Source organism: Artemia sp. Qi Xiang Cuo, chromosome 19 (genome assembly GCF_049724085.1).
Source record: "Artemia sp. Qi Xiang Cuo chromosome 19, ASM4972408v1, whole genome shotgun sequence".
Classification (NCBI taxonomy): Eukaryota; Metazoa; Arthropoda; class Branchiopoda; order Anostraca; family Artemiidae; genus Artemia; species Artemia sp. Qi Xiang Cuo.
In genome coordinates, this window is record NC_142812.1 from 41,827,386 (window position 1) to 41,843,143 (window position 15,758).

Below are 15,758 nucleotides of genomic sequence, written 5' to 3' on the forward strand. Positions count from 1 at the left end.
CATTAATATTGGCTTAAAATTCTACTCAAAGAACAGGAATTTCATTTTCAAAACTAATGCCAGAGAAAAAGAAACGGATAAATGAAAATTAAGGTAAAATGGGTAAAATTCTTCTTTAGCTACTTTTGACTTTCTTGGAAAGGGGTTAGGTATGGAAAATGAAATTTCAGGGATGGGGCTACAGGCTAAAGTATGTCCCGGGAAGGTATTTTGAAGTACCTACCTCCACTCTTTCTCCCTCTAGAGGGTCCTGAAAGTTGCCTACATGACATGTATATACCTATTGAAATTTTGAGAAAACAATATTTTACCTTAATTTTCAGTTATCAGTTTCTTTTTCTGTAGCTTTAGTTCTGTAAACGCAATTCCTGCTATTTGAGTAGAGTTTTAAGCCATTTCAACGTTTTTTTTTTCAAAATTTAGGAGATGTATTTGCATATATTTAAAATGTTATAAATTGGGACAGAGCAAAGTTGTGAAGCTAAAAACAATTTTGTCATACTTTATTTAAGCAGAAGATCTATTCTTAACTTTTATAACTAACACTTTTTTAGAGGTCAATAGGACCCTTTAGAGGGAGAAGGAGTGGCAATAAGTACTTCAAAATACCTTCCTGGGACATACTTTAGCCTGTAGACCCATCCCTGAAAGTTTCATTTTCCTGTGTTCTTAAGTAATGGTTCATAGTAGCTTGGCAATACCTTCCTGGGGTATACCTTCAGTCCTTGATTTATTCCTGTAACTTTCATTTGCCTAACTCAACTACTTTTCACAACAGCAAGAAACCCCTAAAATAGAATTTTACCCAAAAGTTTATAAAATCATAATTAGAGACCAAGTATAATAGGGGATTAATTCCATACAGCACTGATTTCAAAATCAACCATCACAGCAATATTTACCTCATGAAAAACACAGTCTCCACATTTTAGTTTTAAGCAATGGCGGCAAAAATAAATTCTACATAATGGCTCCAAATTTCCACAGCTACAAAGATACTTGACTTTGTCAACAGAAATAAACTGCAGATATTTTGACACCTGTTCCATCCCTTTTCTTAGCAGTTTTTTGAATTTAGGGTGATAAAAAGGATAGGCTTCAGATTTAATATTTTCTATAGGGTTAAGGGCGTTAAGCTGTCGCTCTCTATATATAAAAAATAAATCATTTTGTGTTGGTTTCACAGGCTATGTAAAAATTATTACTTTTTTTCAGTGAATTTTAAACATGCTTCTGAGTTTCCCCCTGATAAAATAAATAATAAGAAAACACCCCAGAGTTTTAAATGTGTTAATGGATATAAACTTTTAATTAGCGGATTTTAGAGTTACCATGGTAATCGTTTTATTAAACAATGCCTATAAGTGTAATGCATAAAAATAAAGATTTTCATATTCCTTCTGGATTACAAGACCTTTTGAAGGAGTATGCAAAAGCTGCTATAAAAACACAGCCAAAAGATATTTTGAAATGGTCCTATCTCTATTTTGATGCCTTGTCTACAGGAAGAAAGCCACCAGCGAGAAGAAAGTGTGAGGGATATGGCGAGCAAGATCTAATCACCATCCAGTTGATAAGGCTGATTCATGAATATGTAAGTTCGAGCTGGTTATTTTCAAGTACAAGGAATATTTAAGACCTCCCTTTAATTCACATGCATATTTTCAGACGAGTAGCCCCGTTGTCTCGCAGCCTCGGTAGCATGCTGTTAATATAACTTTGAATAAAAGCAATTCTGGAAGTTTTTTTTTTTTAAGCGTGTTTTTAAATGTAATTTGAAATTCATTCCTTGAAGCTTAAGATGGCTTTATTTTAGAAAGACAATATATGCCTATTTCCCTAGCTAAAACATTACCCCGACTTAAGTTTAAACCTGAAACCCCGGTCTCTGAAAAAAAATTCAACCATAATCTCATTTTGTCCTTTAATTTTCAGTTGTGAAAACAGGTTATCTTCGCAATTTATAAATGAGTTAGCAGCTTGTTTTATTACATTTTTTTTTTTCAAACAATATTTTTATTTATATTTCTACTCAAAAAATTACTTGAATGTAATATAGGAGCTTGCGGAGAGGCTTGGTCCCTATGATTTAATTTTTACTTCTAGAGATTAAAATTTATTTTATCTGATCGTAAAATCCTGTTTTTATGCTTCAAAACAAGGAAAAAAGCCAATCAACATGGGTACCGACTTTAGGTTGTGTACTAGATTCAATAACTACTCCCAAATACACAAATATTCATTTTGGATATTGAGAATCTGACACAATTCAAATTAAATGACCTTTGCTTCCTTCCAAAATAAAAAAAAGGCGCTGATACATTTCAGCTGAAAAGGTTCACCATGAAATAGTTAAGACAAGTTCATATACTTTAGAATACAATAGACACCAAATAACACTATTTTAAACAGTCTCTACGCATAGTTTGTTTGAGTACCGAATGTGCAATATATGTTCTATACAGAATTTTATTCCAATAACCATGGCCACATACAATGGTCAATTCAATGGCCCATGGTCAATTCTGTACATTCTGCTCACGATAAATCTAAATCAACTTCAGTTTCTCAGTGTAATTTATCGTCATCTGAAGTATACTAACATAAAGTCTAAATATGTCGCTAATCACTTACGCTCGTTTACACTGAAAAAGCAGGATGAGCAAAGGTGATACTGATGTCACAATTGTTCTAAATACTGTTTATTTTCAAGCTCCTGCGATGAACAAAATTTCTGATCATAGAAAAACAAGCGAAAAGCAACTAATAATTTTATTGTTTTGCGATTTATTAAGCGACAAATTCCTAAAGTGAAAAATACTGGCACTAATTTCTGCGCAGACTGTCAATAGTTGGAAAGATTAGTTTAATCCAAACAATTTGTTTTCTAGGTTGGTAGCTCAAACGAAATAAGAATGAGCGACTTGGCTAATATTTGGGAAGTACTAGGACTTGACTTAGCTTCACTTAATGACCTTTTGGAAGTTGGAGATTTTGGAATATCAGCAGAGGACAGGCACGGAACCGTTTTCTGGCCAAAACTAGCCACACTTATGGCAGGGAAACTTGGAAATGTAATTAATTCCTTATCTGGGGTTGAAATTAAATTTAACATCTTTATTTTGTATTCCATAATTTTCTGAGGAAAAAATTTTCGTCTCAAGACTGTATTGACGAAGTCACTTTTTATTACCTTCCACTTGTTTAGGCATCTAGTCCCCAAAAATAACAGGACTGTATTTTGGGCCTTCGCATGCTTTCTATCACAACACTACTTTTCAGTTTTCTTCAATTAATATATTTCATACTTATCGCTTGTGTCCACTTGCGGTCTCAAATAACTGTACGAAAATTTTCAATTTTCTAGCTTGAGTAGCTTAGGTAACAGCCACCGGATAGTAGAAACATGATTTGACTTTAAATAAATAGTGTCTAATAGAATTCTATCTTTAGATAGTCTATTAAAAATTAAATTTAGAAAAAATACAATAATAATGAGAAACACGAAAAAAATATGTCCATTTTGGACGTCAAAGGTAATGTAGGTAGCAGTAACATACTGATAAAAGGTACTTTACCATAAAAAAAGATAATTCGTTTACTTGCAATATCATGTGTTTTCATGTGGTTTCGTTAATTAAATTTATGGATCAGTTATGTGTTCTTTCAGGTTTCTGTTGATAAAACATAATATGGCCTTGCGATCGATAGTGACTTGTTAAAAAAAAAAAAAAAACAATTAGATTACAAATGGTAATACCAGATATTGAAAAAAATTGACAGCCAAAAAAGGCGAACAAAGCAATAGTACAAATTTGAGCTCTGTTGGGACGGCAGAATTTTGATCAGACGAGTCAAAAAAAAAAATCTTCTAGAAATTTAGATGCTCATCCTTAGAAATAGTAATGCTTGAAGACTTTAGATCTTTACATCTAAGAGTCAAAAGTGATTGGAGGGTAACCACATCCATTCTCATGCCCTTCTTAGATGTCCTCCCCCCCAACACATCCGATCAAAATTTTAAAATGTCATTTTGTTCAAGACACTCTAAAGGTCAAATAACTATGCTTCTTGGGATGACATGACCCTCAACAACTCTTGGGACAAATGTTGTAAATTATACAACTTGCCCATTATTCAAGTATTAGATTTATTCGAGGGGATATTAAAAGTTATAGGAGAGCAATCAGTCGCCTTCCCATAACACATCCGCTCGAAATTTGGAGAAAACCATTTTGTTCAAAATAGTCAAAAGGTCATATAACTATGCCTCTGGGGATGACATGACCCTCCACCAACACTTGGGACAAGGGCTGTAAGTAATGCAAGTTGCCCTTTGTTTTATATATAGGGTTAGCTTTTAGGAAGGGGTGGAGTGTTTGATCCTGGGTCTCTAAAAGACTTAGGTTATTAAGTTGAAACTTTCAGGAAATGTTGAGGGAGATGTTGAACAAAATAGAAACACACTAAGTGAATTCGAGTGTATTAATTTGAAGGTCTGAGGGAGGCCTGTGGGTATTAAGTTGACACTTTCAGTGCATATTGAAGGGGACGTTGAAAAGTGATTGGATGGCAACTGACCCCCTCCCTCGCCTTTTCCAGACCCCCTCCTCTATCAGCACTGATCAAATTTTCAGACAGCAGTTTTTCAGAATAGACAGAAAATTCAACAATTATCCGACCGGGGATGACATGACCCGACCGTCACTGGGGAGGGGTCGGGTTGTAAATCCTGCAATTCGTCTCTTCTTTGCATGCAGGATTTATCATTAGGAAAAGGGGGATTGCTTGATCCCGGGTGGTTTCATAAAGCTTAAGGGTACTAAACCGAAACTTCAGGGAATGTTGAGGGGGATATTGAACTCAATCAAAAGAAAGCGTATGCTTCTAAGCTATCAAAAGGCTGTATCTGCAACATCTCAAGAACGGTTGATGGTATTATTTTGAAACTTTTGGAGCATGTTGATGAGGATGTTGGAAAAATAGGGGAGAGCAACTGAACCCCCCCCCACCACCCCCTCCACTCTTTTAAGATAACCCTGACCAAATTTTGAGATATAATTTTTTCAGAATAGTCAAAAGGCCCAACAACTATGCATCTGGGTATGACATGACCCCTCACAACCCTCTGGGAAAGGGTCTTAATTTGTGTAATTTGCTCACTGTTTGCATACAGGATTTATTATTGGGAGTGGGAGAACGTTTGATCCTGGGTATGTGCGAAAAGGCTAAGGTTATTGAGTTAAAACTTCAGGAAATGTTAAAATACATCAAAAGATGCTATTTGCCGCAAGGTTATCAAAAGGAAGAATCAGCGATATCATAGGAGCGGCTAGGGGTATTAAATGAGAACTTTTAGGACTACTGCCACTACTAGGACCTTGACTGCCGCTACGACTACTTGCGACTAGTTGCAACTGCGACTGTGACTATGACTTTGACTGATCCTGTGACTCTTGTGACTGCAATTCAGATTACTTGTTACAAAGAACACTTGCGCTTGTGAATTCTTGTGACTACAACTACTTGTGACGGCGACTACGAATACGACTATTTGGATTGCTAATGTGCCTACTTCCGACTACGACTACTTGCGACTGCGACTTCTTGCGACGATGTCTAATTGCAACTTCTGTGATGTCTTACGACTTTGACTGCTTGTGACTGAGACTACTTCAGACAGTGACTACCTGCTACTGCGACTGCAACTGCTTGTGACTGCGACCACTCAAATTTTGACTTCGACTATAACAGCTACTACTACTGCTACTGCAACTACAGCCGCTCCTGCAACTGCTATTGATCTAAACCAAAAGATTTTACGTGCATTCAGGTTGTGCAAAGAACTTATATGCAACGTCTAATGAATAACTAAGGATATTAAGTTCAAAATTTGAAGAATACTGAGGGGGATGTTGAACTAAATCTTAAGACTATCTGCATCCAGGCGCTCAAAAAGGTGTGTGTAAGAAGTATCAAGAACTACTAAGGATATTAAGTTGATACTTCCAGAGAATGTGGAGAGAGGTGGGTTGTATTAAATCAAAAGAGACTAAGTGCATTCAGTTTGTCAAGAGGGTGTATTTATATTGATCTCAGGAACGTCTACAGGTATTAATTTGAAAATTCCAGAGAATGTCATCCAGGTTGTCAAAAGGGCTTACGTAAAATTTTTAAAGATCGGCCGGGGTATCGAGTTTGAAATTTCAGGGAGTTTTGAGGCATGTCGAAATCAGTTAAGGATATTGTGTGTATCTAGTTTTTCATAATAAAAACTTTTTCATGCCACACTTGACAAAAACTTCATAGAACTTGGCTTCTGCTCGTATTAAATTTAAATATTGCTCTTTACTTTTCTTTGAAAAACCTCTTTTTCAGATTTTTTTAGAATTAAGGCTGTCAAGGCTGTATCAGTAGCTTTAAGGAAAAATGTGAACAGAACCAGTAAATCTAGAGTTTTTGATGATAATGAAACAATTTGGTTTTTGAACTTTACCAATTTTTCTGTAAAAATAATGAAATATTTTGCATTCGAAACAATTTTGTAGACCCACAAAATATGGATAAATGATATGAGATTAAAAACTATTTTGTTGTCTTAGCCCAGGCGTTAAATTTTAAGCCTGTGATTCATGCCATTTTATAAAGGATCACAGAGAATGAATAGGCCGAGAAAGTTTTTGTGTGATAATAGTAAAAAGATATTGAAATAAAATATGTCAGTTCTTTTTAAATCGAACTTAGCACCACTCCGTTAATGGTGATTTTTAGCGAGACAAGTTCAAACTCTATTGACCGGTTCTAGGCATTTACCTCCCCAGAAAATACCCCCCTGGAAAATACCCCAGCGGAAAATACCCCCCCTCCCGGAAAATATCCCCCCCCCAAATCCCCCCGGTAAATACCCCCTGGAAAATAGCCCCCCCCCCCGTGGAAAATAAGGCTTTCCAAACTTGAGAATTTTATTTGAGTTTCATTTTATAATTTCCGTAGGGGGGGGGAGGAATTTTAGTACTTGTATATTATGCGCCACTCACTCAAACTTGGGAGGGGGATTTTCCGGGGGGGGTATTTTCCGGGTTTTTTTCCGCGGGGGGGGGGGTATTTTCCGCTAGGGGTATTCTTCGGGGGGGGGGTAATTGCCAGGGGGGCTAAACTCCGGCCAGCCTGTTGACCATGCTTCATATTTCCAGAAGAAACATGTTTTAAACCTCTCATTAGGTTTCCTGTCCCAAGAGTGGAATAATTTTGGGATTCCATCTTCCTCTTTTTAAGTTCAAGGTTATTTTTCTCAGACAAAAGGAATTGCTAATTTACCAAATTCCAATGAGAGCATGTACTTGTAAATTTCCAATATTCTCTGTTATATTATTTGAGTTGTTTTTTTTTCAGACGCTGAAAGACACTATGGAGGTTCTTTGCTTAGTTGCATCTAACTCTGATGAGTTTATGTCTATGGTGCCAGCTCAAATTTTCAAGGAAATGTATCTTTATCTAGCCAGCGTTGACGGAGAAATATCGGAATCATTGGTTAATAACGTTATCAGTTACATTGATAACGTCGCTAAGCTTCAAAATGGACTGATAGGGGTAGAAAACCTTAGAAGCTCTCTCTGTCCCAAATTCCAATAGCTTTTTGTCTTTTATTCATTGTCATATCAAGCTGTGTAATAAAAGTTATAAGGATTCTACACCTTAAGAAGCGTATCAATGAATTAGTGAGTGGGGATTTGGCCTTTTTTAATTTATTTTACGATGAATGATAGAGACTACGCCTCCTTTTCCTTCTAAACCAATAGCCCCTTGAACCTGTAACCAGGTATTCTTTCAAAACACATATTAATCATAAAAATGTCACAGGAATCTGCTTAAGCATTATTAGCACTATTAGCTCATTGATGCAACAGTTCAGAAGTGTTGAAGGATCCATTTACTGTTATACACCAGTTAATACATGTTACTACGTCAATTTAAAAAGTTTTTAACTAGTCCTATTCATGGGCGCCCATAAGGGGGGGCAGGGGGGGCGGTCGCCCCCCCCTGGCTGAATTACGTTGCCTTACATTTTTGTTTTGAGATTCTATTATATATAGCATTGAAAGTGCCGATTAGACCAGGTAAATAAGACATTTGCTTCCCAAGAGATCGTCAAAAGCTGAAAAAGTTTAAGTACGTTTTGGGGATTTCAAATAAGAGCCCTGTAAGTTTGAGGCAAATTCTGACTTCTGCTAAAGTTTTAAAGGTCAAAAAATGCGCCAAATGTTCTTAATTTTTTTAGTTTTAGTTCTTAATCTTCATTTTAGGTATATAGGCCTATATTCCCGTTTAAATTTACAGAAATAGGGTTGCGTGGCGTTCAGGGCTTCTAATATCCCCGCATTTTGGGGATTTCCCCGAAATCTCTGTGGCTCCCGGAAAAAAATATTGTTCCCCGAAAATCACCCATTCACGTTACCACCCACAGTGATCTATCACTAATGACTATCCATCCCTAGCAATTATTACTTTACTTGCCATGCATTTTTTCACTGCCTTACTCTCTTGCTCGTTAATTTTTGTCTGTTGTTTTACTATGCATAAAAATGATAGACGGTTCTTGTTCTTCAAACAGGTTTTTACAAAAGTATTCTCTTTCTGAAATGAGACTAGACCATTTCGATTCAAATGTTGTATTCCTAATGCTATACGACTCTACATCATTCGTGGTCGTGATCAAAAATATTTAATAATTTTGTTTGAATTTGGATTCTTCAGTTTTATTTTTATTTCTTAAATTTATTATATTGATCATAATTATTTTTAAAGCGTAATCTTACTTTCATTTTTTTTTTTTGCTACTTTGGTTTCTGACATTCTGTATTAATGTTTAATAACTAATGAGTGAACGCATGATATATTGAAGGACTTTATATTTTTGTACTTTCCCATTGTGTGGGCCTTTCGGGTTAACCGCTATAGAGTAGACAATGATAAAACCCTTTTTTACGTGTTAAACAAAATAAAGTAGGCAATGATCGCGTGGTTTTCATTGTGTATATGATATTAACCTGTATTTTTTTTTGGGGGGGGGAAGGTACCGAGGTTATGTTAAGTTACGTATTTAATATATGCTATTATCTACCCCCAGCCCCAACCCTTTTAATGTGCAAATATATAGCCCAAATTTGTTTCTATACTATTATATATTCATCCTATTTTATTTCATTAGCATTAACCAAACTGGACTTTTTAGAAAGGCCGACATAATCGGAAAGCACCGATCTTTTTTCCATGAATTCTTACCGTTTAAATTTTGTTTCATTTGGTGTGTAAAAATTAAGTTCTTTATTATCTGAGAGTTGTACTTGTCATGCCACCTTCTTCCCTCAAACATATTCCCCTTCCCTTACAATTATTATTCTGGTTCTTCACCCGTGTAATATTTTGGGTAGGCTTAATATTTTAAATTGCAGTTTAGGATCTTTTTACAGTCTTGCGAAGCTGTTAGGTAGGCGAAGAAAATTTAATGGAAAAGATATTTTGCTCAAATTAGGGATAGCCTAGTAAATTTTGTTTAAATATTCAGGCATATCTTTACAACTTCTAATGCTCGAACAATTAGTAACCCTGTATGAAGGCTCTTGAGATAGAAACAATAGAATTTAAAAATGTTTTATAATTGAATTTCTTCTTAATAACTCTCCCTAAATACAACCAGTACTTACGTATTATCCAGAAAACACGCGAGAGGTGAAGTTTGGTTAATGCTAATGAAGTAAATCAAAATATTATGAAAATACAATAGCTTAGAAACAGATTTGGGCTATACATTTGCACATAGGAGGGGTGGGGCTGGGGATAAAGCATAATACGAATCAAATACATAACCTAACCTAGGTACCTTTTTTTGCCCCAAAACCCCAACAAACTAAAGTTTAAATATTGTTCACGGAGTGAGAAACCCTTTTTTGCCTAGATCGCCCAAGGAATTCTCTTGATAAAGAAGCTGATTAACTAGTTTGTTGTATCATGTTCGCTATACAATTTCTCGTGTGTTTTCTGGCTAATGCGTAAGTAACATACAATCTTCTAACCATAAATATCAAAAAATTTTTTTATCATCTGAAATTAGGCCTAAGGAGCAACATTAAAACGAACAAGAATTATTACATATATCAGAGGGGGGGTCGTTGTCCCCTCTTTAAAACCACGTTATTTACGCTACAGTTTGAATTTTGTCCCTAATCTGTTAGAACGATTCCTGAAACACAACTGTTATTTAATTAGAACAATAAGAAGCTTTTTTAAAAGTACTAAAAAATCTTAGCGTGAATAGTCAGGTGTTTAAAGGTTCATTTCTATTCGTTTTAAGTTTTAATGCTGCTACTTAATTTCTGGTGAAAAAACTATTTTTTTTATTTAATTCCTGGTATTTTAATGTACGCTTGCCGAAGAATATTCATTAATCGCAGAAATCGTTGCAGATGTTATTGAAAGCCACGATGGCTTTGATTAATGGCACCTACATTACTTATTTGCTAGTTTGCTGTTTTCTATAAAAATTCGTTCCATTTAAATCAAAATCATTCCTTGCTCAAACAAAACCCTAACTCTAAATTACTAATGAGGCACTTCTAATAGATATATTTTCTTTATTTTTAGAAAAATGGATATCCGAAAGTTTTTTGACTCAAAAATATAAAAAAGGCTGAGTTTGAGGAAACCTCGCCTCCAGAAAACAAAAAAGATCTGCAGTTGCCTGATTTAGATGTCTCGTCATCAACAGCCAAAGAAACTGTAATGGAACAACCTTCAACTTCAAGAAGATTTTATGAGTTTCAGCAATCCTTACAATCCAAAAACACGAATGTTAATGACAGTGCGGTTGAAAGTGTTGATTTAGGGAGCTTTTTGGAAAAGCCAGGTATTTCTGATTGTAAAAAATACGAATTGCTGACAAACCCAAGTGTAAACTGTTATTCTCATGATTTCAAGAAAGATGTTTCTATTATTGGTAAAGATACCAGTAAATTTAAGGAAAGCTGGTTGTATGCTTATCCATGGTTAGTGTATTCGACTTCACTAAAAGGCGGGCTTTGTAAATATTGTGTGTTATTTAAGCCAGCCTTGAAGAGAGGCATTTTTGGCTCTTTCGTGATAAAAGCTCACAAGGACTTCAAACATTTTCATGAAGACGCAGGGAATCATGCCAAATCCAAGTGGCACCACGAAGCTGTAATTGATGCTAATAACTTCTGTGATTCAATGACGATGAAGAAAAAAGACATCAAAGAACAACTGCATTCTGCTATATCTGATCTTATACAGATAAACCGAAGCAAACTTACATCAATTTTAAAAGCAATTATATTTTGTGGTACTCACGACATTGCTCTCCGTGGAAATCATTCAAAGGGAGGAAACTTTCAAGACCTGCTTCGTTTTCGCATTGAAGCAGGAGATCAAGTCCTTAAAGACCACATAACGACATATTCAGGAAAAGCTAAATATACATCTCATAGAGTCCAAAACGAGGTAATAAATATTTGTGGGACTATACTACAAGATACAATAGTCAAAGAAGTAAATGATAGCCAAGCATTCTCTTTGCTAGCAGATGAGACTGCTGATATTAGTGGGAAAGAGCAGATGTCAATAGGGGTATGTTACAAAAACGGATTCAAACGTTGGATGGGTGATCAAAGAAGAATTTATGGGGTTTGCCGGACTTGAAAAATTAGATGCAGGAAGTATTGCTGATGCAATTTTGCATTTCACAGACAAGATAGGACTAGACATGACAAAGCTAATTGGCTTAGGATTTGATGGATGTTCAACGATGGCCGGGAAAGATACTGAAGTTCAACGAAGAATCCGGGAAAAATATTCAAAAGCTGTGTATTTTCACTGTGCCTCTCATAGATTAAATTTAGTTGTCAATGACCTCAATATTTTACCAGCAATTAGAAACACAATAGGCATAAAAAAAGTGATCCGATTCTTCAGGGAGAGCACTCTTAGAAGGAAAAAGATCCCAAAAATTCCTATTCTGTGTGAAACAAGGTGGTCTGAGAAGTACAGATGCATACGCAACTTTTCAAACAATTTTAGTGCCATCAAGGAAGCTTTGAGTTAATTTTCCACTCACAATGAGGCGAACCAAGAAACGCCTTCACAGGCTTTTCAGTTGGGTAATGCAACATCATCAGTAGTTTTTTATCGTATGTCTAAAAATCATTTCCAGATACTCTTCATACCATGAGCCAGTTGTAAACAAAATGCAGTCCGTCGATTTTGACCTACATGCTGTACATATGCACGAAAAAGAGAAATTTTTATGGGTTTTTCAAAAGCACAGAGTAGAAGCAGTCATGGAATTTGAAGGAATTTTCACGGAATTACAAGAAACCTGTGATTTACTGGAAATTGGAATCAAAACACCTAGGACAACCGCAAGACAAACTCATCGCTCAAACATTTCTATGACTGATCCAATAGATTACTATAGGTTAGCTGTTTTTATTCCTTATTTTGACTTGTTAATTGTGTTACTTGAATCGATATTCAATGACCACAACAAAACCCCATTCAAAGGAATTCTTATTCATCACAACATTTTAAAAAACACGGAGAAGGATACATTTGTTAATGCAATGAAAGATCTATTTAAGTTCTATGACAATGTAAATTTAGAAGTGGAAGCAAGAACGTGGTACGATGTGCGGAAAAACAAAGACTGTGGTGAGGAAGTGAAGCTCATAGATCTCTTCTCTGAAACTACATTTTTCCCTTCAATTTTGAGAGCCATTGTTAATTATCTAACCATCCCACCAACAACATGTACTGTGGAGAGATCCTTTAGCACCCTGAGGCGAATTAAAACATGGCTGAGGAGCACTATGAGCGAGGAACGCCTATCAAGTTTGAGCTTATCAAGCATTCACAAGTGTAAAGTAAAAGAGCTCAATTTGGAAGAGCTGGCTATAGACAAATTTTCCAAACAGAAGCGAAATCTACAATTTGCTTTTTCTGAAAAGTTATAATTTTGTGATTTTAAAATTTTTTTCATGAGTTAAATCAATTTTTTTGAGATTTAGATAAATCAAAATCTTAAATCCGTTTTTTATTTTTTGAATTTTTAATGATTAAAAATTTGTGATTATGTTCCGAACTCTAGTTTCACTCATTTCACATTCATGTGGTTCATTTCATTTCACTCATGTGGTTCACAACAGAGAATTTCGCTAAGAGGGCAAATGTGATCTTTAGCAGAACCCACCGATGTTGACAAAATTTTCTGCCACCATTATGTTTTTTGTCTGTTTTTGTTGGTTTTGAAAGCAAGGCCAATATCAAAATTACATTTTCACATTTTAAAATGAAAAATCATGTGTTTGTACAATAAGGTGCTCTCTAATGGAATTGGAAGAATATACGGACATTCAAGGATATAAAGTATTTTTTCATATTTCGTCCCCCTCCCCTAAATCTCAGCATCTGGGCGCCCATGGTCCTATTTTCATTTTGAATTTACTCTTTTTTTCAGAAGCTTTCCAATGGAAGAGGTTGTATGAGCTCAGCAGCAATATTAGGCTGATAAACATTCATCTAAAACAAAAAATTTATTACTTGAAATTGACTTGAATTATACAAATTATTTTTCGAACGCCTCCTTATAAAAGAAATACTTCCAAAAATTCAATATTTGCTTGTAATATCCAAATGTTTTTTTCTAGTTTATTGAAAACTTCTACTTTGAGCAAGTTAATACAATTATATTTTTTTTCTTGAAAACACAAAAAGTATAAATACGACAAACAGGTCTATGGCCAGTAAATGAAAACGAAAGAAAAAACGAAAACAAATATTTTGCCCGTGTCTGACAAGGCGTCTTCAGCGTAGACAAAAAAAAACTAAAAAATATACATAAAACTAAAATAGCCTCACCTAAAAATATTATATACAATTAATTGACATTTACAATTTGAAGTTACCTTCGTGAAACCACCTCACAAAAGTTCCTGAATTAAACATTATCGAAATAACAAATGAACAAGAAATAAACTATTGCGACATAGTTTTATGCAAAGCTTTTGATGCTGCTATTCGCCTAAGTTTGTTATTTGAACTAACCCCTGGGAGATTTTGCAATACTTTATTTTTGTTTTTAAATATGGGTTAATTTTTTAAATAATATCATAAATAGGATCAATATTTATATTCCCAGTATCTCTATTAATTGATAAACCTGCAAAATATGTTGTTTTTTTCTAATGCTTCAAGAGCCCATTGAGTGAAGTCTTTATCATTGGAAATGGCTGTTGCCTCCTCAAACTGCACAAAATGGTCCGAATTAAGAAATATATGTTGTTCTAAGGCTGAAGTGAAACTTTCTGGAGGTTTTCTAAATTTTAGAGTATTATCTATTGACTTCTGTTGCTCAATAAATCATTCCACAAATTGCTGGTGTGTTCGACCGATGTAAAAATTTTCCACAGGAGCAAGGGATGCCATAAACTCCACTTGACAAAATGTTACGTGTTATATCTTTTCGAGAATTTAGAAAGTTACTCAATGGTCTGATTGATTTAAAACAAGTTGAAATATTATGTTTCTGTAAAGTTTATGATGTTCTGAAATATTATGTTATGTAAGGTAATGAAATGTATCTATTGGAAATTGTAGGGTCCAAAAATTAAGAACCTTCATGAAAAAGGTAATAAAAAACGAACGTTCTCAACTTTTGGACCCTACAATTTCCAATAGATACATAGATACATGACCACTCTCATCACTGTAGCTTCCAATATTCTAATCTTGGTTCGCAGACTTGTCTTTCTATTCTTCAAACCTTTTTCAATTGCGATAAAAAAGCTGTCCACTTGATCGATCTTCTCTTTCCCCAACATCACCTCTTTACCTTCACTTATTTTTAGTTTTAGCGACTTAGTGTTCTTAACATTAATCTTCAAACCTATTCTTGCATCACTCAGCTATTAAATGGTTTCTATGTAATTTTTCTAGAATTTTTTTCTACCGATTTTTTTTCTGTCTGAAACAGAAAAATAAAGATCTACTAATTTATTGTAGATTTTTAAAGTGAATTGATGGGTTACGATGTTATAGTCTTTTTATCCCTTAAACACGATTTAAGTAATATTCTTTCGCATTATATAGCGAGACATGGTAGATGCTACGAAACCGAACTTAACTCAAATTACAGTTCTTTTTGATTCTAGAGCATTCTGAGTATTTGACCTCTCTAGTCTGAAAAGCCAATTGTATTGCAGGAGCAACACTTTGGTTTTCTGTAATTCCGTTCCAACTATTATTTTTGCTCCGCCACTCCTGATAATCAAAGAATTCGGTTGACTCAGAAAACAGTCCTCTCCGATGTGAAGTGTTCAACTTCATTTAAAAAACTATTGGCTCACGTTCAAAGACAAACAAAAACTATTCTTTTTGGTGGAATTTTTAGTTATTAGCTACTTTACGTTGAAGGTGGTAACAAATCAAAGGCAGCACAATCGCGCTGCCTAAGCAAAGAACGATGTTGGCACAATGTATTATTTATTTATTTTGTCCATACCAGGGCACATCGTATCGAAGGAGATGTTGTAGAAACTTCAAAAAGGGCTCATTCGATTGGACATTGGAGTGGCTAGTGCCATTTTTAATAGTCGAAAGTGATTGGAGGGAAACTAGCTCCCCCAGGCCCATCATTCCCCCAAACACATCGAATCAAAATTTTTATATAGCCATTTTGTTCAGCGTAGTTG

At 35.0% G+C, this 15,758-nt stretch overlaps 2 protein-coding genes across 2 annotated transcripts in view; one reads left to right on the forward strand and one right to left on the reverse strand.

Moving 5' to 3' along the window:
* The window catches only part of DCTN4-p62 (dynactin subunit 4), a 63,630-nt gene extending 62,534 nt beyond the window's left edge, over positions 1-1,096 (reverse strand). Inside the window, exon 1 of the mRNA XM_089104817.1 lies at positions 903-1,096. Within this exon, the coding sequence (XP_088960943.1) occupies positions 903-1,049 (147 nt within the window). The 5' untranslated portion in view covers positions 1,050-1,096. The remainder of the gene's footprint in view (positions 1-902) is intronic.
* Positions 1,097-1,272: 176 nt separating this feature from the next.
* Positions 1,273-7,670, forward strand: LOC148940853 (ropporin-1-like). The gene is made up of 3 exons (XM_089105387.1): positions 1,273-1,594; positions 2,892-3,074; positions 7,393-7,670. Exons 1-3 carry the CDS (start codon positions 1,355-1,357, stop codon positions 7,630-7,632), a joined length of 663 nt encoding a protein of 220 aa, XP_088961513.1. The 5' UTR covers positions 1,273-1,354; the 3' UTR covers positions 7,633-7,670.
* The last annotated feature ends 8,088 nt before the right edge of the window (positions 7,671-15,758 follow it).